Genomic DNA, 22,609 nt, shown 5'->3' with positions numbered 1-22,609 from the left:
CTTCTGGCCACTACTAACAATAAGCATTCAAAATACACATTCCTCCTAATCGCCCTGCCTTGTTCAATAATCCTCAGGCGTGGACAGCTGCTGCTCTTTCTGAATTAACACGAGTGGCCAGCTAAAACTCATTATTTGACTTAATGCCATAAGACATATAGTGAATGGTCCATCTCTCTAGCGAGCTAAATTGGACTGTTTTCATTCAATTAAGATGTCCACTGTGCTTTAATAATTGGCTCTGAAGAAACACATAATTGAATTCAAAGCAGAGAATATAAAAGTCGACGTGTTGCTGTAAAAACACGAAGGAGGGTACACACTACACGAGAAAGTCAGAGATCAGGGCTGGGATTAGAGGAAGGAGCTGCCAGGTGAAAAGATGTGTGATGCTTAAGCAACCTTCTCACAAAATACAGTTATCCCAGAAATTGGAGGGTGAAAAACTTCAAAATTATTTCCGGGTTCATATCATATCGCAACAAAAAAAAAGCAAATAATAGAACATTGGTATAAAAGTCTTGTTCAGGATTCCACAAGTCTAACACTTTCAGTCGTGACCCTAAATATGAAAGAATAGGAATAACAAATCATTTGTCTTTCTGGAATTCATTACAATAATTGCTAGACTCATTAAAGGTTTATTTCAGGTCCCTGATTTAGCCTCTTCTTATCTGTGCAGCGCTTGCTAATGCAGGTTCGAATCCTGGCAGGGCCAAACTCAGCCTTTCATCCTTCTGAGGTTGATAAATGAGCACCACACACTGTGGGTAATAGTAAGCAGCGCTCAGATACCTGAGGGTCCGTAGCGCTATATAAAAAATGCCAAAAAATTTCAAAATGCCAAAAAATGCCAAAAAATTAAACACCTCAGCCTTTCATCCTTATGAGGTCGATCAATGAGTACCAACACAGGTTGAGTGATACTGTATGTATATTAGTTCTATATACATTGTTTAAGCATAAGTTCTATATAATAACACATCATTATCATTTGGCCACGGACGTCTGCTTGCATTCACAGTAATTTGGTAATATGGGCCTATGCACACTAATCTTAAAGATACATATGGCGATCCATTCTTGTGTGAAATGTATATCAATTTTAGTGATATCGTAACATTTTTCTCAGTGTACTTAGGAACAATGCTATGTGATGCCACTTCATGTTTTGTCAAGGGGTGGGGTGTCGTGTTCCATCGCTTCATGTGATATTATTTTGGGATGGGGTCAAATGACATCGCTTCCTGTGATGTCATCAGAGGTCAAGGGTCGAGTGATGTCACTTCCGCTGACCCTGGAATTTTGGTGAAATGACGTCCCTGGTCACAAGAAACTGAAGGTTTGTTGGATCTATGAATGATTACCGAAAATGTGTCCCAAATATACCACTTTTTTACTGTAAAATGTAGGGGGAGAACTCCCCGAAACTCATCATGTATCTCCCATCCACTCTTCTTGTTTGCCCTACCCAAATTTACTTTCTGCATTTTGCGCTAAAAAAGTGGTAAAAATGCCGCAAATAAATTTGTCAAGACTGTAATTCGGCGAACGTATGTGATACCAGTTAGTCACGGTACCAGGAGCATTGCTGGTCTGCTGCATGGCTATGAACACTGAAGAGATCCTGTCCATTCTACCGAACCAGCCTGGGTTCCTTTGTCTTTTAGGGCCGCAGGAAGTGAATTATCAGACTGAGGGTGAAGCAGCGTGATGTCGTGGGCGCACAGGCAGGAGGGCTTGAGAATGAGTCTTTGTGTTTCAAACTTAAATCATTTTATATCAATGCTCCAGAGAAATGATCCTGTCTGCTATCTTCCATACGCTGACATATGGCATTCAATCCCGGCAAAGCATTCTAGAGAGCTCAGCTAGCAAGGTCCTGCTTCATTTGTGACGGGCAGCAGAAGACGTGCATGACTTTGCAGGCATTTGGCAGTAAAGGCGCCGGCAAAGCCATTTCACCTGTACACCTTTGCAAAACACCAGCTCCTGCAGAAAATGAGGAGAGCGGCGCGTGTGAACGGTTTCATCTCATCTTCCACCACGGAAGCGAGACCAAGGTCACCACGGCAGAGTGTCGGGGTGTCCAAAAAAAAAGTGCAGGGAGAAACGCGTTGACGGAGCTAGATTAATGAGGTGTCATAACAAGTTAGCTGGATTTTCCACTGACCTTTCCCATTGAAGATGGACTTGATAAATGGAGTTCATTACCGGCTTCTGACTTGAAAATGGGATGGCACTCCGCGCGCCTTGGCAGGCTAATCAATACTGTATCTGCCAGCGCGTGCGGAAGTGCTGGGGAGAATGAATGCAGACGAGTGTCAGTGCACGTGACATGGCACGAGGCACCTCAGCATTACACTTCCAGATTTCGCCTCGTGTTCGATGCCTCTCCCAACAAACGCATTCAGAGTCAAATATGTTTGTTAACAAGCTGATCATCCCGAAGTGTCACCTGCTAGGAGCGCTGCCTTAACAGGATGGATGCTTCGAAAACCTTGCGCGCAGCTACAGCAGAAATGTGGTCCGTCATTGTGTGACAGAAGGATGCATATGTTAAGCATCAGCTCCAGAAGGATCTTTTTTAGCAGACTTTTTGAACACATTCAGATGTTGACACATGATGAAATGAGCATTAGCACCCGGCACACACGGCGCAACGGGAATACTGTGTGGTGATTGGCTCATTTGCGAGCCATACCACACGGTATTCCCTTTTACACTGTGCGTGCCGGCTACTCTGTTCCCGGCGAGGGGCGTGGCAGCCCCTCTGCCAATGAGAGGCTCGAAACGGGGCAAACCCCGCTCCGAGCCTCCCCATGTCTGGAGGCTTCCTTCGTCCCTCACCGGGGACTAAGTAAGAATTATTATTTTCCTCCCTCCTCCACCTCCCACCCCACCCGACTTTACTTCTATCCTGCGATCTCCGGCAGGGGACGATGGGAACCTCCAGCCCTATGGAGATTCGGAGCAAGGCCATCCCCGCTCCAAGCCTCCACAAGGCTGGAGGCTTCCATCGTCCCCTGTCGGAGACCGCGGTACTTCTTTTTTTTTTCCCCGTCCCCCTCCCTTCCGCCCTCTCAACCCCACTTACCTTCTTTTTTCTTCTGGTCTTGGGAGCGAACGCGCTGGGCGTTCGCTCCCGATGGCTGCCATGGAAAGGGAAAACAGACTACGTTTTCCCTTTCCTGGCGGGCATTTTTTTAATTTTCAACAGAAAAATAAATGCCATTAGCACCCCGGTCTAATGGGCTGGGGTGCTAATGGCAATAAGACGCTTAGCGGCAGGCCAATACCGCCCATGGTAATGCCATGGGGCTTCGTTAAGGCCCCTGGGGGCATTACCTGGGGCTTTATTGGCCCGCCACTGAGGGTCTTATTGCCACAGTATTGATTGTGTGTGTTTCACCAGGCACCTCAGATAACATGTCTACAACCATTTACTCTTCAGGCTATTGGATTATAGCCCTCACCAGGAATGTCCATCATAGTCAACAGTAGGGGATTATGGCAGACGAAGTCCGCAAAAATCAGGAGAGACAACATTTTTTATTAAAAAGGGACAAAAAGGGAGGCCCAGTTACTACAAGTAATAATGGCAAAAAGACTAAGTACGCAATATGATTTGTGCCGAATGAGTAGGGGAGAACCACTGTAAACTATGACAGGGGGTGTATGCTTGCAGTGAGATATCTTCAAATGTTAAAGGGGTAGTGCTCTCAAAAATATTATTGGCTAAAAAAATGGCCCATAATCAAAAATATACATAAAAAGTATTTTTAAAGAACGTCCCTATGTAAAGTTTTGAGCAAATGAAGCTCAAACTCAAACATTTGAAGCTCTAGGCGGCATCCATTTTGTGAAATGGATGAGCCTCCTGTGCTTCGGTTAAGCTCTGACCTTTCGGCAATAAAAAAGCAAAAGGCAGCTGGCTGTAATAAACAAAAGCTACCACTGGGTGATTGGTGCCGGAGACCAGAGAATGCAGACAGGAAAGCTGCATCTAGGTAAGTGCCTATTTCTTTTTTTAAATAAGCACTGCAAATATCAATGCTGTGATTTTCTTTCTAAGTTTTCTCAGCTGGAGGAGCCCGTAAACCTTAGAAAGAAAACCACAGCTTTTTAAATGTTGTATATATGTTTGCGGCGACATCAGCTTTGAGTCCCCTGCGCTCCAAGCTGAAGCTACCGCAAGCATAAATACAACATTGTTGTATTTAAAAATGCTGTGGTTTTCTTTCTAAGTTTCTCGTGCTCCTCTGAGCCAGAGGAGCCAGAGAAACTTAGAAAGAAAACCACAGCATTTTTAAATACAACTGCGTTGTATTTCTGCCTGCAGCAGCTTTCACTTTGAGTCTCCTGGGCTCGCCCGAGGCAACTTAGGAAACTCAAAGTGAAAGCCGCTGCAGGCAGAAACACAACACGTTTGTGTTTCGAAATGCCACAGGATTTCTTACTACGGTCGCTTTCGCTCGGAGTCTCCTGGGCTCCCCCAACACTGAGGGAGCCCAGGAGACACCAAGCAAAAGCCGCTGCAGTGAGAAATACAACGTTGTTGTATTTGTAAATGCCACAGTATTTACAAATACAACATTGTTATTCGGACTGCGGCAGCTTTCGCCAGGAGTTTCCTAAGTTCCCCCAGGTTGGGGGAGCCCAGGAGACTCCACGCGAAAGCTGCCACAGTCAGAAACACAACATTCTTGTATTTATGATTTCCGTGGTTTTCCAACCACAGCAATCACAAATACAACAACGCTGTATTTGTAATTGCTTCACCTTTGCTGTTATGCCTTCATTTTTCATTTTCTGTGCTTCCCTGGGTTTGGGGAGCACTGAAAACGTAAAATGAAAGTGAAGGCAGCCTCCTCAGCTCATGTTGAGGTCTTCTCTGGCTGCAGTAAGCAAAAGCTCCCAGTATGGGGCTTTTGCTGCTTGTTTAGTGCCGCCAGGGCAGAGCTTAACATGAGCTGAGGAGGCTGCCTGAAATGGCAAAATGGATGTTACCATGCAAACGCTTTGAGCCTCGTTTGCTCAAAATTTTACATAGGAACTTTCATAAAAAATATGTTTAATGTATGTTTTGGATTATTGCCCATCTTTTAAGGCAATAATATTTTTGAGCACACTATTCCTTTAATGAGCAGAATGTGGTAGTTGCTGAAGTCTCTGAGCCAGAAATGCAGCAATCTCTGCAAATAGGTTTCAATGATCGAAACTCATCCTTATTGAAACATGGGTCAACTATTCCACATCCCCCACTAAGGGAATGGGGGGCCAAAAGGGGATATGAAACAGTCTGTGGCCCATGGACCTTAGTGTACAGAATGTATTTGGATAGTTGCTGGCAGCAATTGCTTCCTTTTTACATGCATGCTTAAACTGTGGTTGCTCAACCCACCCCACCCACCCCCAAAAAAGAAAACGGACCCACAGGAAGTTTGAAGCATTCATGGAGGGTTATAAGCACCTCATGGGATGCCAACTTTTTAAAATGTATTTTTTTCAAGGGGAAACCCCCACCTCGTTACTCATGGCAAGGTCAAGTCATGCTGTCCAAACAATCAAGAGTACAGCTATAGTTTAGCAATCAACGTCAAGAAAGGACAAACCCATGTTTAAGTATTATTTTACGTGCATGCATTACTCTTCCTAAATATTCAGTTGTAGTTGTGACTTTTTTACAGGCCACAAAGAAAACGTGAAACAATTACCTTGAATGCAGTGAGACCGTTCTGCTCATCTTACTGAAGCAGGTGGGGTTTAGGGGTATATCCAAATGCACACAACCTCAGTAACATCTCAGAGTTTAGGTTTCTAGATGCGTACAATTATATGATGAAGAGCTGTTCCCATTTTTCAGTTGAAAAGATGCGATTGCTTTTTGCATTTCTTTAGTCATTCAAACCAATGTGCACGTCTATAACGAGTGTGTATAAAAAAGCCCTATGTGAATTCTTGAATTCAGATTCTGATTGGCTGAAGCAAGAAATACCTGGGAGTGTCATTGATGTAATACTTTCCCGCGTTTTTGCACACACATGAATGCATGAATTGTATGAGGAAAATCTCAATAGACAAAATGTCCTGTTCTGTTACTTCCTATGTCATGCCTTTCACTTTGAGTCATACACTTCCTTGAAGTAAGTGGCTCTGCGGTTCAGCCATAAATTAGGCACTATAAAAAATCAATATCTCCCACTGGAGATGGGTCCGGGATCATAGGTTTATTAACACTAACTGATGTATGTGTGACCATTCCACCCACGCCTTGATTTAGGGCTCATGTTGCATGGCATGCCTCGTTTGCCAAAGCGCTTTAGGGTTGCAGTCAATATTCGTAAAGATTCTGTTAGCCGGAAGAGGCAAAAACATATTTAAATTGTAATTTTGCATCCTAAAGCATAATGTGAATCTCTTTAAATTCCCAACGAGACGATTGTTATTATAATCGTTTACTGCCTGTTAATCATAAATACTGTGCAGCACTTGCATTATGCTTTAGTAGGGAAGGATAGGTTATCTGAGCTTAGTGTGCAATCATCAGTCAGCTGAACCTCTCTGGGAAGCTGCAGCTCGTCTTTCACATTCAAGCACAGAGGGACTGCGTGCTGCTTCAGGGCATGGGGTATTAAACCACTGTTGACAAAGTAGGTAGGAAGCAAGCGGCCACGAGCATATAACCTCTTAAACAATACGCATGCATCCCCTTTCCCCAGGGACTCTGTTATTGCATGCACTAGCATGCTGCTCACCGCAAGCTTGCAAAAGGGTAAGCAGCACTCAAGCTTGCAACAGGGCAAGCAGCATGCAAGCTTGCTACAGGGCAAGCAGCACGCAAGCTTGCAACAGGGCAAGCAGCATGCAAGCTTGCTACCTGGCAATCAGCATGCTCCGTTAGTCTTTCTCAGCCATCTTTTGTCAAAGGAAGAACACACTATTTAGAATTGAGCCTATGTTTTGATTGACAACAAAATACAAAGAGAGAATGAAATTCCCTTTGGTAATCTATGTAATCTATACCAATATCAAGTAGTTTAAATTCAAATCAAAGGTTTATGACCATGTTTGATGAAAGTCTATGTGGTGGTACTGAATTTCCTTCACAGTTTATGAGATGTGCGGTATGGGTGCAAGCCATGAGGCAAAATTAACAATTTATAATTATACCTTTTAGTCAGGTATGAAAATAATGCTTTTTTTTCCTGCCAAAATCAGAGTTAGGTATACAAGTAAAAAATGTAAATGTGTGAAGACAGCAGAAGGCATCTGGTCCCTTATAATAATATAGAAAAACTAGCTGTTCCTGGAGTAACATACACCGTTCTAGCATATCTCAAATGTCAATATTGGTTCGCAATTTATAGGATAACTTCTTTCCCCCTTCTTAAATATGGAAATGACCACCAATCAAATCCAGGTAGGGGACATAGATCCCTGTGACTTATTAATGGTCATTGAAAAGGCTAAATCTATCAGATGGAATTAAAGGTATGTGCGGTTTAAGAAAAGTATCTAAGTCCCATCGATTAAACAGGCATGTATGATGTGTTTTTGTAGACTCGTAATTGTCAACCTTGTTCCATCGCAGAGTCCCCATGATGACATAAGATTGCATAGTTGTATAATTACAGAACCTACTGTCAGTTTTAGCTTGTGAGGAGGCATTTGTCCTACAGTATTTCACTCGTTAGAGACTGAAACCTTGGGCCGGTAATTAATTGTTCATTGACACTGGAACCACTGTGTGCTGTTTGAAGAGAAGAGGGGGGGGATAGATAGAAAGAAGTAACTTGAAATTATTCCTAATGTTTGAGATAGTGGAAAGTGAAGCTGACCGCGCAGAACCATGCTCATTCTGTTTGCTGAAATGATAACTGTTTTTGAAGTGGGTGCACATTGCCAGTTGGACAGCAGAGGCAAACCTAACACTGATAAATTGCATCTGTATCTTGAAATGACAGCTTTTGTTGAAGTGGGTGCACTTTGCCATTTGGATAGCAGAGGCAAACCTGACACTGATAAATTGCATCAGCTGAGAATGGAAACATACCTGAGCATTTTATTTATAGAGATATTTCCAGAAGTAAATAGTCTCCAAATGTTGGCAAAGTGTGTGCCTTACTGGGCCCAAATAATCCTAAAATGTGCTCAACAGGCAAGTCAAATTGTTTCTCTGGGGGAAAAAAAACAACAAAGCTCAAGCTAAAATATGACGATCACAGCAGTGGTGTGTTGGACTGTGGTGGACTGTGCAGTGAACATGGGTCCAGTAGTCCATTTCCAGTCCTCTTGTTTAGAAGAGATCCTCAGCTTGTGTGGGATGTTGTGGTGACATTTGTTAACAACATTCCTTGAGTGCACTCACGCCTTTCTCCATCTGACATACACCTCCTGCTGACACAAGACTAAATAGGGCTGTTTTACCTGCCAGTGCATTGTCAGCCAATTGCTCAGAATGCAGTAAATGCCAAGGGTGGCATCGAATGGCGTGGATTCCAAGTATTCACAAAATGCAAGAGTTTCAAACTGAAAACCTAAAGTACTGACCCAGCATTTCATCCATGGCTCATGAAATAATATTTCAAAACAAGTCAAGAGTTGGTGTTTTCTCAATGGATTCAGGGTCCTATTGCTACCCCTGAATCTTTCCAACCATTTGGGACACAGTGGGTGCAGTCCACCTCTTACGCTGTGTCGGTTGATTAGTTATCTGCTGAATCTACAGAACTTTCACCAAAATTAGCATTATTAATGCTAAGAGGCTTTCTACAAAAACAATACATGCCATGTGGACAATACCAGGGCCACCTTCAACTAGTTCTGTCAGAACCCACATTTCTCCATTGTTGGTTGCCACCTACCACATTTCCCGGAGCATTCCTAATAGGTATGTTTTCTCTGACAACTGTTTGTCCTGCCTCCCAAGTATTAATATAGGTCACTCTTGCTATGCACAGACCAAACGAAGCTCTGCAGAGGTCAGAAGTAGACCTTTCTATTGGAGCTTAAGTGTGGTTTCCAAAGTTCAGGGTGGAATTCCAGCTAGAGTGAATGCTTGACTCTTGTGGTGGATCTAGGCAATAAGGGACCAAATGCCTAGATCTGTCATAATAGTCAAGCATTCCCTTTGAGGTGAGAGAGTTGAGCAAGACCCTCCCTAAAGGTCAGGGAAAGTGGGACCTCACTGGGAGTGACTCTCCTCTGTGGGACAAGGACTTGTTTTCCTTTAAAGAACTCCCTCCAAATAATACAATTACTGCCTATATCTGAATAGAATAAACTAATGTTACGTCTATATGGCCTGCTACCAATACTGGCAGTACATTTCGGTTATTGGCTCAACTTAATACTGGAGACCAGCTGAACTCAGCTGTGGACATACATCAGCATGCCCCTTTGATATATGGGAGCATGAATAAAGAGACGAAGAACCTTGAATGGATGAGAACCAATCCTACGCAGAGCTGAGCTTCTGGCATACAGACATCCTGGAGGGGTGGAGCTGCACTACACAACAGAGACAGCGGTAGCGTGGAGAGTAGCGAGGAAGCAGACACTCTGGATGGCTAGCACTGAGAGTGGTGAAACAGCCGAATGAGTGATGGAGACCAGAGAAACTTCTTAATTGGTGGCGCGACCATGCTACAGCCATGGTTGATCATGGACCTGCAAACCAGTGTCAAGGCCAGGAGAGAACAGAGGCAAGAATCCTCAGTTCTGGATACAAGCACAAAGAAGTCAACCATGCTCGGCAGCATACGAGAAGCAGACACTCACAGGTTGACAACACCGAGAAGAGAGGTGAATGGCCACTACCCTGCTGGGATGCCACCTTGCTGGAGCACACCCAGAGATACAGAAGGTACCAGGGTTGGCCAGGGAAGAGGGAGGCAATCAGAATCCCATGAAATGAAGGAAAGAGAGAAAGAGGGTTACAGGAGCCCTAGAAACCCAAATGATGAATATGCTAGAAATACTGAAACACGCAAAACACTTAAAGAATCCAGAAAGGCAAAAGGGCCTGGAGGGCCCTAGAGAAATAAAAGACATTTGTGAAACCACAAAGAGAATGGAATATGGAGGGTACAAGCAAGTGGGTCAAGATATAAAGCCAAGGAAGAGAACATGGCTATGTCGGTGGAAAAGGAATAAGGAAATCCTTCCTACATGTAAAGGACTAGAAACATTTCATTTAAACAGAGACTTGTAACTTTTCCTGAAGAGTTTAAAAGGAGAGCAGAAACCATGGACTACAACCCCGGACAACTCCTGTGTGACCCCTGGTTCTGCCTCTATCACCCCTGGGAGTTGAAACTGAAAGTAAATAGAGCTCTCAGAACGGGAGCCCTCTTTACATTCATTTATTTATTTTTTAAGTAAGTCTGACCTCAAAAAGAAATTACTTTCTGTAACGAAAGTAATTTCTTTTGGAAGCCCCCCCACCAAAGGACATGGAAGGCTATGGCTACCCTGCTCTGTGCATTACCGACCTTGTGTGCGCGGATCATGGGAGACAGAGATGCCAGCCTGGAGTCAGAGAGGAGTTCTTCGGTAAGAAAGTGGGGGGGGTGGTGGGTGTGTGTGTGTGTGTATGTGTGTGTGTGTGCGCGTGTGTGTACATAAAATGGTGTGTATGTATACTGTATATGTATGTTATGCAATGTGTGTGAGTGAGTGCTAGATGTATGGGTGGCTGGGTGTGTGAGTGAATGATGGATAGGTGCAGCGTACATGAGCATGTGTGTTTGTGTACAAGGCCTATTACTTTATGGTAATCGTCTTTACTCCTAGTCTTCCTCATCCCAGTACTTGCCCGTGAAGCACCATTTACCATATGTACGTACTGGGACAAAGAAGAGGGATCTGGAGGTAATGCTAGGCTGAGGGCTCATTTTGGAGTTGGAGGTGGAGAGTGGGAGGGAGAGGGGATGTGTCAGGACGGTGGGAAAGAGGGTGGTGCTCAATCACATAATGGGCATCCATGATAAAGCAGGCATTCTATATGTTATTAGTGGCTAGACTCTTATTTTCTAACAGCGAGTCTAGTCATTTCTTAATGTGCATACCATGTTTACAGGGCATCTATAATGAAGTAAGCATGATAAGTGTTTTTAGCTGTCTAGACTGGCATTTGTGTGTAGCCAGTCTAGTTATGTCTTACTGTGGCATAGCATATTACAGGGCATCTATAATAAAGTAAGCATAAGTGTTATTACCCGTCTAGACTGACATTTGGATGCAGCCAATATAACAGCCAATCTAACCATAACTTACTGCATCACGGCATATTTGTATGGGCATCTGTAATGAAGTAAGCATCATAAGTGTTGTTACGTGTCTAGACTAGAATTCTGCTGCAGCTGGACTAGCCAATTCTTACTGTGGTTTGACATGTTGTACTGAACATCTATGATAAAGCAATGATGATAAGTGTTAATTACCTGGCTAGACTGACATTTTGGTGCAGCCAATGCTTGCTGTGGCATTGTATATTTTTCTGGGAAGCTATGATAAAGAAAGCATGATAAGTGTTATTACGTGGTTAGGATGGCATTTTGGTGCTGCCAGTCTAGATATGTCTTACTGTGCTTGGCATTTTTCACTGTGCATCATCAAAGCTACAGCAAACATGTTACATGTTATTACGTGTCTGGCCTACATTGTGCAGCCAGTTTTGATAAGCTTTCTTATGGTGGCGTTGCATTTTTAATACCAAAGCAGCAAGATAGCTCAGCAGGTTGAGCATTCGCTGCTGTGATCTGTGTGTGATCTTCAGGTTGCACGTTCAGATCCTGGCAAGGCCAACTCAGCCTTTCATTCTTCTGAGGTTGATAAATGTGTGTCACGTTTGGTTGAGATGACAATTGTGTGTAAATCTGTGCTATATACAGCGCTTTAGTGAAAGTGCTATATAAATAACAAATCATTATCATTAATTAAAGCATTGAAGCTCCTGTGCAGTCAAAGTGACTTGCATATATTGGATTTTTGGATAGTGTTTTATCGCAATAACTGGCAATGTAGTGGATCTAGTTTTCATATAATGACAATTGCAGCGAAAACTAGCATAGTGTGGAAGTAACTGGCCATACCATGTTGAAGTTGCATATCTATGACATTGTCTCAGCCTATTTTGTTTCTGTGCTTTTAGTTTATTAAAACGGTTAAACTTTACAACTCTTAGTTCATTACAAATCTAAATGAATGACTTAAAACACAACATTCTAAAACAAACATTACAGACATTCCTTCATTAAAAACAATATAATTCCATATACTACAGACTCATCACAGCCTCCTTTTCTAAACACCAAGATTACATTTTCCACCTATCCAACAAATGACGTTACCTTCCCTACTTCATTATGGTGAACTAATTGAGAAAAGGATTTTCTCCCAACACTTTGTGAATAACTATTAAAATATCTAAAGCATACAATGACCATACAGGAGCCTATTCTCACATGACTTCACTGTTTAAATCCTCTAAATGGCTTATGAACTTCACCAACCACATTTTCCTCTGCCCTAGTGTTGTGTTACACCCAATCAGCCAATGTATTAGTGTTTCTGCCCCCCCCGCCCCAGCTATTCAGTGAGCTGACAATTTCTTTCTTGCCAAGTTGCCAAGGGATCCTACTTATGGGACCCCACCTTTGTTGGGAGCCTAGGAAGTTAAGACAAAAGTGCATATAAATGTAATGATATTTCGGCCCTGGGAATCTCATCACGAAGGACTGCATCCCTTATATTTCGTCAGGTGTTTGGTTAACTCCCTTTGTAGTTAATGCATTGACATTCTCTGTATAGCTTTCACCATTTTACTATTTTCATTTTGTTATATATATTCACCAGGCTTTCCATCAATGTAAGTTTGTCTGGATTCATTTCAGCAAGAATTGTGTCACAGCACTCACCAAAATTGCTCAATGCTTTGTCATAATTATTGCTTAAAGATATATTCAAATCTCCAAATAGCGAACCCGATGGTGGAACCATTATTGCCCCGGCCTATGTTGTACTATTTTGTCTAACTCTATCATACCATGACCCCTTGCATGGCATATAAAGGCAGCAGCCTTGTTAAAATGTGGTTGGTATCTAAAGTATTCTTATGTGCTTCAGTATGTGTTTGGTATTTTAAAACGTTTATGTACTTTTTGTTTACACCTGAAATCCATGTCCGGCAATGTGATCAGGGTTAAAGAGGAACTGATGCCATCAGGGTCAAAGGTCAAATGACATCAGTTCCTGTTATGTCATCTGGTCTGTGATATCGCTTCCGCTACTCTTGGCATTTTGGCGAATCGATGTCTCGGGCAGAAACCCTCAGCGAGACCCCCAGAACATTGCCTCAAGAAATTCTGAGTGAAAAGTCCATTGCTTGGGGTCAGTTTTATGTTGTTTTTACTACAGTGGTAGGGCTAGATAACAGATAGGTTACAGACTGAGGCCTGCCTTTTTTTGTTGATTGACGACCAGACCACCCTTGATTTACTTTATAGGTGGGGAACTCCCTCGTAGCCATAGGGACAGCGAGGAATTTTTTTCTTTTATTTTAAAATAAAACACATTCAAAATGTCATCCCTGAGTCTGTTTCTTTTTTTTGGTTTGCCACAGTTTCCATTTTCCGTGAGACTCCTTGCAAGCCTAGGAAACAAAGCGATCGTACACACTGGAACCTGACCTCAATGTACCCTTCTTCCTGGAATAACACCCCCTTCTTGGGGCAAATGGGCGTAACTAAAAAGAGAGAGTGCTATAATGTGTTTGTTATTATTGACACCCACATAATGTAACATGAGCCTAAAGATCCCTTGGTGCCAGTTCGCAAAACGCAAATGGATCTATGGCGACATTGAAATATTAGATTACAGACTTGTGCTGCTGTGCCAGGCACCGAAGGATGGAAAGACACAACAAACATTCCTTATCTCACTATACTGTTTTATGCATACAGAAAATGAAGGCAAGCAGGTTTGATATCCGTGTGACTACAAAGATCTTTAAATTTCGTAGGTTACAGGACATACAGAACAGTGACTATTGTGTAGACTAGTTCCTGTCTACAGTGCAGACAAGTGAAGGACATGGGGGCTTAGCTGGCATTTCTACAAGTGCTATACATGATGGGGTAAACACCTTTTGCAGCCCCATGCTTGCCTAGTTGGCCATTAGATAATGAGAACCCTTATGTGGGAATTGAGTTCAGTATATTGTTACATGGGTACGTCTACTTAGAGAAGCATGAGCTATATGGGTATACACTTCTCTGGTCACCCTAATAAGAAGGAATCATATTTTGTAAAACAGCAAAATAATATGCCAGTGAGAGCCCACTGATTGTACATGGTGTTGAATGCCACTGTGCCACTAAAGAAACCATGGTGTGTCAGGTGTCCCTTGCCACTGCAGCTATGTGGAGAAGCTGTCCCTTCCCAAGTACCCTTGATGTATGTTGGTGGCACGGAGAGTGGAAATGAAAGAAGTGAGGGCTGAATTTGCATTTTCCAACAAAGTATAATTAGTATGCTGCTATTCCCCAGGGACTTAAACTCATGAAAAGATGACATGACGAGGGAATTCAGGTAAACATTGGCCCCAGGCTCTCAATGTTGCAGTGTCCTCCAGTCCCTGTCCTGGTTAATGGTCCTACTCTTACCCTTCACCACTCAGTACACGGTTTGGGTGTGTTTGACCACATTTTTTTTGATCGCGGCAAACTGACCAAAAATTATTTGCTGGGGGCCGAAAGTAAACCCACATTAATGTATTTTTTTGTTTTCTTTTTTCGTCCCCCGCCTCCAATTTTAAGGGGGGCTAAACCTGCACCCCTAAAATTGCAAAATATCAAACATAGGGGGGTGGGGGACACCCACGCAACACCTGCTCTCCATGGTTGGTATTTTAGAATATATGCGACCAAATTGCCCAGAAGGCCAAATCACCCATGGAAAATTCGATCAAATTGGTCATTAGGTCAATTGTTTTAGGTCAAATAGGCTAATACCTCAGTACAAATCATGCAATCCCACAATGCTCTTATCTACAGGTGCCTTACACTACAACGGCTGTTGCTCTCTGTTATTGCCTACTTTGTAAATAATGTATGTTCGAAATGATGTCGTGTTTTTACGTAAATATCAAATACAAAAAGTCCAGCATAAGTTATTTTTGGTTAAAAAAAATAACAGGGTGCACAGTAATCAACACAGAACACTCAGCTGGTGCATGTTTGCACACCGAGATGTGTTTAAGTGAATGCAGTGTTTGGGCTGACGGGAAGTGGGAACATCAAAAACAGCCATCATTGTGTCAAACAATGTCACCGCCAGCCAGGCACAGGGATCATTTGAACTCATTATTTGTGGGGGGAAAGAAAGCTAGAATGTTTGCTGAAGGCTGCATGGGTGTGAACTCCTCACCGTTTGACCTTTGCCCCTTCCAGGTGACATCTGCACCATGGCAGACTACAGTCGTTTGAAGCACATCTTGCTGGACCTGCAGAGCCGTCGCCTGAGCCTCGCCGGCGATGCCACAGGCGCGAGGGCGCCGCAGAAGCGCGTCCTGGTGGAAGACATGTTTAACCGTTTGGATTTAAACAGCGACGGACATCTAGACGGAGCCGAGCTGACTCAGGTGGGCTTATTGTTCATTGAAAATTGAATTATGAAGTGAAATGCATTTCTCATTCAAAGTGCAAATGGAATATAGCACCGTGGAATTCTTGCGAGAATTGCCGTTTGCGAGTGTGGGACTAAAAGTAACACAAGATGAAGGGAAAAAGGTGTAACTACAAAATAGAAATCTTTTCCCGTTTCCAGAGGGAAAAAGACATATATTGTATTTTCTATAAATAGTTCAAAAAAGCATGCAAACAAAACCCTGTCAAAGTTTATTTTTTTTCACATTTCGTTCCAGGGAATATTGCCAAATCTTTTTCGTTTTACATTTTCCATCTACTCGAGAAAATAGACTTTAAATGTGTTGGTAGCATTTGCATTCTCTAATGCAAAAAGAACGTCGTCCTGAGACTCGGCTGATTTCAGCAGGTAGGCTGGTTCATCCTTCCCTGAAACCGCCCATACCACGTACCACCACAGTCTTTGACTATCAAAGAGGGATTCCACTGCCACGTGCTGATATCAAAGTGTTCTGAAGTAGAAGGCCAAGAGACTGGCTTAATTACAGAGGAGACAAACTGATTAGAGATAATTAAAACACATACCTCACCTAATGAGGAATGGCCTCCCCTGCTCCTTAGGCAGCCTGGCTGATGACAATTGACAAATTGTTTGCAGCTGAAGTGTAGTCTCATTTGTTAGTGGAAAGCTCACCTTTCTTCCCCACAAATATTTGCTGATGATCAGCACATATTTGCACCTCGAAGGCAGATAGGTTTCTGATTTTGAGTTACCGTAGCATTGCTCACACTAGAAATATGAAAAGTATTTTTTCTATTACTAAAGTATGCTTTCCATTAGCTACGGAAACAGAAAGGACATATTTAGTAATGGCTAATCGCCCACACTAACGTGAGATGGGGGTTTGGATTCTATTAAAGACAAGGAGGTGAGTATTATGCATTTTTACAATCTTTACTCTGAAACCACAGCAGCAAAGGAACAACTTTTAGAAACAAAAAAATTGTAAAGAACAGAACTAAATAGAGTTCAATGTCAATGTAAGGGACCTCCCCAATCCATCATGGAGGACAGGTCATGCCCTGCAGGAGACCAATGAGCAGGGACCCTTCCTTTTATAAGTCCATTACTCTAAACCCAACTCCTCTTTCTGTAGCTGTCTTGAACCAGACGTCCACTGCACAGATCAGATGATAAATGATGACGACAAATCCAGCGAAGCTCTCGTACCATGCACTCCACATCTTGTAACTGTGAGCCACACTCCAGATCAGAACCTCAACTCATAGCTATAAGAACAACAAGCAAGAAGGGTGGGTGGATGGGAAGAAAAACAAAACGAAGAATGTTCTCTCTTGAAACACCTGTGTATATGTGTGTCATAACTGCCATATCATATCATATCAAGGGTGGATGGGTGGGATAATACTCGCCTCCTTGTCTTTAATAGAATCTAAACCCCCATCTCATGGTAGTGTGGGGGATAAGCCATTCTATGACAAGACAGGAGGCTCATATTATGCAAGTTTGAAGCCCTTGCATCCCATTAGTACAACATGATCAATAGAATAGAGACAACATAATAAAAATAATAGAAGAAAATGTTTTAAATGTTTTCATTTGATCAATCAGCTGACCGCAAGAGCATTGCCCAAGGCTAGGCTGCCCGAATAACTGTCTTATAGGGCATTGCCAAATCCACTGCAAGAAAAAAGCTGGACGATATGCCAATTCCAGCGTTCCTTACAGACCATCAAAACCAACTGGTTAAAAAGAGGGGGGGGGACACTGAACAAAGTTTTCCTGTACTAATAGGTTAGGAAAAAACCCATCGGAGTAATAAACTCCTCTGTTGTCCAATCAAACATTTAAAACACTTAAATTCATACCATCTTTGGGAACCTAGATAGCAAACAAAAGAAGATAAACACTTAGCTCTCCTGGAGATAAAGAAAAATACCCCTTAGGGGGTGAAAGTTTTGTAGGTTGCATCCCATGTGTTACAGGAAGATATTGTATTAGAAACAGGACATGTCACATAACTACACTGGGGAACCAAGTGGGAAAGACAAATCTTCGATAAAGGTAAAATGGGAGTAAAAGATCATTTTATTATTCTGTAATTGGACGACCTATCCGGGGGCGGAGCTGAAAAGCCATAGACTTAACAAACAATTGTACCCAGACATATGTCTATACTAAGAAAGGTATGTCTTCTGGGGGCAGAAGCAGAATGGAAGAGAGGGGCCCCACCTGAAAAGCTAAACCTGCCGAACCGTCAAGACGGAGACCAACAGATCTCCCGAGCTCTTGAAGAAGGACTCTGCTACCATGACAAAAGGAAGATATTTACAAAAACCTGACCCTTAAGAGACCGAACTTGGCAAGGAGAAAAAATGTATCTTACATCCAATCGCTACCATTATAGTGATATCTGAACCCCTTTGTAGATGTGCCAGGTGCTTGGACCTTGTTCCCTCCTCCATGGTTGATAAATCCCCAAGAGGATCATAAACTAACCGAAGGAGGACCACTAAATGCCCTAGTCTTAGCAAAGACTTTAACCTGCACAGAACTGATCACTAAACAGTTAAAATGAAGTTGCTCACCAGAAGAGGACTAACCTCTACCTTAGCCAATCTGAAGAACCTTGAAGCCCCCAGCACCCAAAAGGTCTACCTGGCATGCAGGTGACTAGGACAACCAAGTCATTAACTAAATATATCCCATACCTCTGGAAATCGCACTGACAGACACCTTCTGAGATAGTTAATGTAGAGACGTTGGAACGCCTTGTGATAGAGGGCCGTAATAACGTGGATGGAAGATGAGTAGCACTCCCCGACCCCTCTATCCCACCAAGGGATATTGTGCCTTCCCAAAGGAGGAGAAACCTCCCCCACTTATCTAAGGAAAAACCTTGCAACCCAGAAGAAGGCTACCCTGAGGACCACACTAAAGCCCTGCTTTACACCCTTAAAATAAATACACTCTTGCACTTCTAACCAACCCCCTGCCCGTGGAAGGGGGGCTCCCCTTGACTTAGTGAAATACCCAGAAAATTGGCACAAAGGAAAGTAAACTGACGGGGGGAAATGCTCAGTGCGAGTCTGCACTGGTCATGAGCCAGAACTCCCGTAAAAGGAAAACGGAAACCATCAGGTGTTACTCCAAGAGGTGTAATATTATGATGCAATCTCCCCCAAGGATGGCGGGAAGGGGAATAAGGGGGGAAAGGACTTTGGGATAATTATCATGCCCCAGAAATGAAAGGTTGTGAAAGAATACTGGGACCACTGTCCCTTCAAACACTGAGGCCTGAGCCTCCGTATGCATGTAAGGCTGACTGGCCTCTCTGGGGATCAGGTGAAGGAAAAAATTAAGCACATTGCCCATAGCAAAAATAGCACTTATATAGTGCTACAAACCCTCAAGTATACAAGTGTTACTCATCATTACTACCAACGGTGTGTGGTGTGAGGTGTTCACTTATCGATCTCAACAGGATGAAAGACTGATTTAGACCTTACAAAATTAAGAACCTGCATCAGTAGGCTCTGCACAGATCTGAAAGCAAGCACTCTATTCGCTCTACTGTATTCATAATATAAAATGAAAGAAACTAAACAACTCTCTTGAGGGTACAGAACCCTGCTTGTACTCCTCGAGCAGAGGAGAAATTCTAACACACCGCTAGACGATTAGTGGAAAACAGGCCAAGCCATGGGAGGAAAACCATGGGGCGGGTGCTAGAAAGATAATATTTGGTAACAGGTCCCTCTGATACCAGCAAGTGTTTCCAAACACTTAATCCAAATTAGAACATGGTTGCTCAACTTGCCTTCCAAATTGTATAATGAATGACATAATGGGACGAATAGTAAAGGAAACACGCCACCCACTAAAGAGAGAATCAAGCCCTGCAGCCCTCAATAGGGACATAAAAGTGCCATTTTTCTCCTCCTCATGTCACAAGAAAATTCTGCAACTTAATCAAAACAGGTACTGAGTGAAGCAATTGTTATTCGGGAAGGAAATTCCTAAGGAAACGGACTGAGTTTTCCTAAAACTAACGTAAAGGGTGACAGAATTTAACTAAAAGCCGAAGGTTAACACCTGAGAGATGGCTAAAGAGGACCCCACATGGGTCTATCTACAACCATCTCCACACACTCTTTTCTTTAAAGTACTTAATGATAATATAAAATAATATAAAATAACATAAAATAATATAAAATGCCCAAGGAAGTGGGGTTACGCCCCCACAGGGGTCCGAACACCGGCCCCTTATAGAAGCTGAAGCTTACTGAGCTATCCGGGCTACTGACAATCCTGAAAACGTAAATGTGCTCCAGGCCCCTTAAATATATTGCTTAACAAAGAGTACACTGAGCAAGTGCACCTCCACTGCTCACCCTAGCAGGGTGTGGGTCCAGAAGTACACGAGGGGTTCACCTCGCAGAAGAACACAGGCAAAGCCTGCCACCGAGCAGGTTATGTCACGCATACCGTGAAGGTAACCACCAATGCCATCTGCCGCACAAACAAAGTTGCCGACCTTAAGCGAGGAATACACTGAGCAAGTGTACCTCAAACTGCTCACCCTAGCAGGGTGTAGCAACCAGCAGTACACAAGGGAGCACCTCGCAGTAGAACCCAGGCAAAGCCTAAAACCGAGCAGGTTATGGCACGCTTACAGGGAAAATAATGACATCTGCCAAATGCAGCACATAAACAAAGCTGCCGACCTAAGGGAAGAATACACTGAGCAAGTGCATCTTTAACTGCTCACCCTAGCAGGGTGTGGCAACCAGCAGTACACGAGGGAGCACCTCGCAGTAGAACCCAGGCAAAGCCTGAAACCGAGCAGGTTATGGCAAGCTTACAGGGAAAATAATGACATCTGCCATATCCAGCACCTAAACAAAGCTGCCGACCTAAGTGAGGAATACACTGAGCAAGTGCACCTCAACTGCTCACCCTAGCAGGGTGGGGTAACCAGCAGTACACGAGGGAGTAACCTCGCAGTAGAACTCAGGCAAAGCCTGAAACCGAGCAGGTTTGAGTATACCTAAGTAAAGGCAAATCACCTATGCCATGAGCGGCACTTAACATAAAGCAGCAGACTGGTAGCGCATCATACTCTTGAGCATGCGGGTCCCCAAATATAAACTGAAAATATCAATTTAAAACAGCGAATTTAAAAACATATATCAATTTTTAACTATATATATATATATATATATATATATATATATATATATATATATATATATATATATATATATATATATATATATATAAAAACATGCATATATATACACATACACACATGTGCACACTGGACATGGTGGTAAGCGAATCCAGATCCTCTCGCATAGTAAACTTGCAGGTTTACTATTGAACTATCCCAGTTCTGGGCTGAAACAGAAGCTTTCAATGCGCTTCAAAACCAATTGAGGCACATGGGTGTTGTGTTAAAGTCAAAACCTATATATATATATATATATATATATATATATATATATGTATATATATATATACCAAAATATTTAAAATTGGAGGATTGACTCGAACCCTCAGCCTTTAAGGCACAAGCCACACAACTTACTGACTGTGCCACAGAATTCGAATCATAGATTCCATTGCACGCCGGGTCTGAAGCGAAAGCTTCCATCTGACCGGCGTGCAACGGAACATGGAGGGTGGCAACGCCCCTACTGTAGAAGTAAAAAAGAAAACATTATATAGCTCACACGCTCTGGGTCTGGACAGAATTGTCAGACAGCCCGGCGTGCGTCGGGACATGGAGGGAGAACGCATTACAGCACTCACACGCGGACTGAAAAAACAAAAAAAAGAAAGGATTGTATTTGTTTACATTTTCAATGTACCACTTTTTCGCCCAAATATAAATATGAATGCAAATAATGGCTGTTATGTTTCCTCATATTTTAACTCAACGTTCCTTATACTGCTTTTCCTGTTATGTACCATATTCTATAACAAAGAGCTCCCTTTATACCCGAATATAGCGCCCGCGCGCGCCGGGTCTGAACAGAAGTTTCTGTCAGACCGACGCACGTCGGGCGGCAACTAAGTGAAAGAAGCATTACAGCAGCCCGTGCGCTGTAGATACGCCCATTACCCAAGTTAAATGAAATAGGGGTGCCATCTAAATTCATTCAAAGACATCTACTAAGATTGCATACAACAACCTATTAAGAAAAAAGGTACCGGCCACACGTGGCTCAAAACCCATGATACCAAGAAGGAATACAATTTTCTTAAAATAAAAGGTACTAAATATATATCAAATATATATCAAATACATTCACAATTTCAGGCCAACATTAGTATCAAGGCCTACTACTGACTAATATGCAAGGCACAACTAATTTAGGAGTGACTTAGCTGTGGTGTCAGCAGCAAAGAAAGAGGAGTTGGGTTTAGAGTAATGGACTTATATAAGGAAGGGTTCCTGCTCATTGGTCTCCTGCAGGGCGTGACCTGTCCTCCATGATGGATTGGGGAGCTCCCTTACATTGACATTGAACTCTATTTAGTTCTGTTCTTTACAAGTTTTTGTTTGTAAACGTTTTTTCTTTGCTGCTGTGGTTTCAGAGTAAAGATTGTAATGCATAATATGAGGCTCCTGTCTTGTCATAGAATTATCAGCATATAATAATAAGTAACATAAATAAAAAAACATGATAAACAGTGCTACTGCAGCCGGCGAGTGGCAAAGTGCTAGGTTAGTCAGATGGGGTGTATCTGATAAATTTAGAAGAAGAGTGAGTGGGGGACTGTATGGGTACAGCTACAGGCCCCAGTGCAAGGGGTGGCTCAAAGACAGTGCAGGGGGGGGGCAGGGTGAGCAGGTACCTGGGCCCAAAGGACAGAGGGTGGCTAGGTGAACATTACTGAGAGAGAAATAAATCAGAAGGACAGAAGAGGG

At 42.9% G+C, this 22,609-nt stretch overlaps 1 protein-coding gene across 2 annotated transcripts in view; it reads left to right on the top strand.

Annotated features, from left to right (window-relative positions):
- The window catches only part of FSTL4 (follistatin like 4), a 2,447,383-nt gene that overhangs the window by 1,253,731 nt on the left and 1,171,043 nt on the right, over positions 1–22,609 (top strand). For both annotated transcript variants that reach the window (XM_069652538.1, XM_069652539.1), the window contains exon 5: positions 15,456–15,646. In XM_069652538.1, coding sequence (XP_069508639.1) covers positions 15,456–15,646 — 191 coding nt within the window. The remainder of the gene's footprint in view (positions 1–15,455; positions 15,647–22,609) is intronic.

The sequence above is a fragment of the Ambystoma mexicanum genome, chromosome 3p (assembly GCF_040938575.1).
Source record: "Ambystoma mexicanum isolate Mex_15411 chromosome 3p, UKY_AmexF1_1, whole genome shotgun sequence".
Taxonomy (NCBI): domain Eukaryota; kingdom Metazoa; phylum Chordata; class Amphibia; order Caudata; family Ambystomatidae; genus Ambystoma; species Ambystoma mexicanum.
This window is presented reverse-complemented; position numbering and strand designations above follow the sequence as displayed.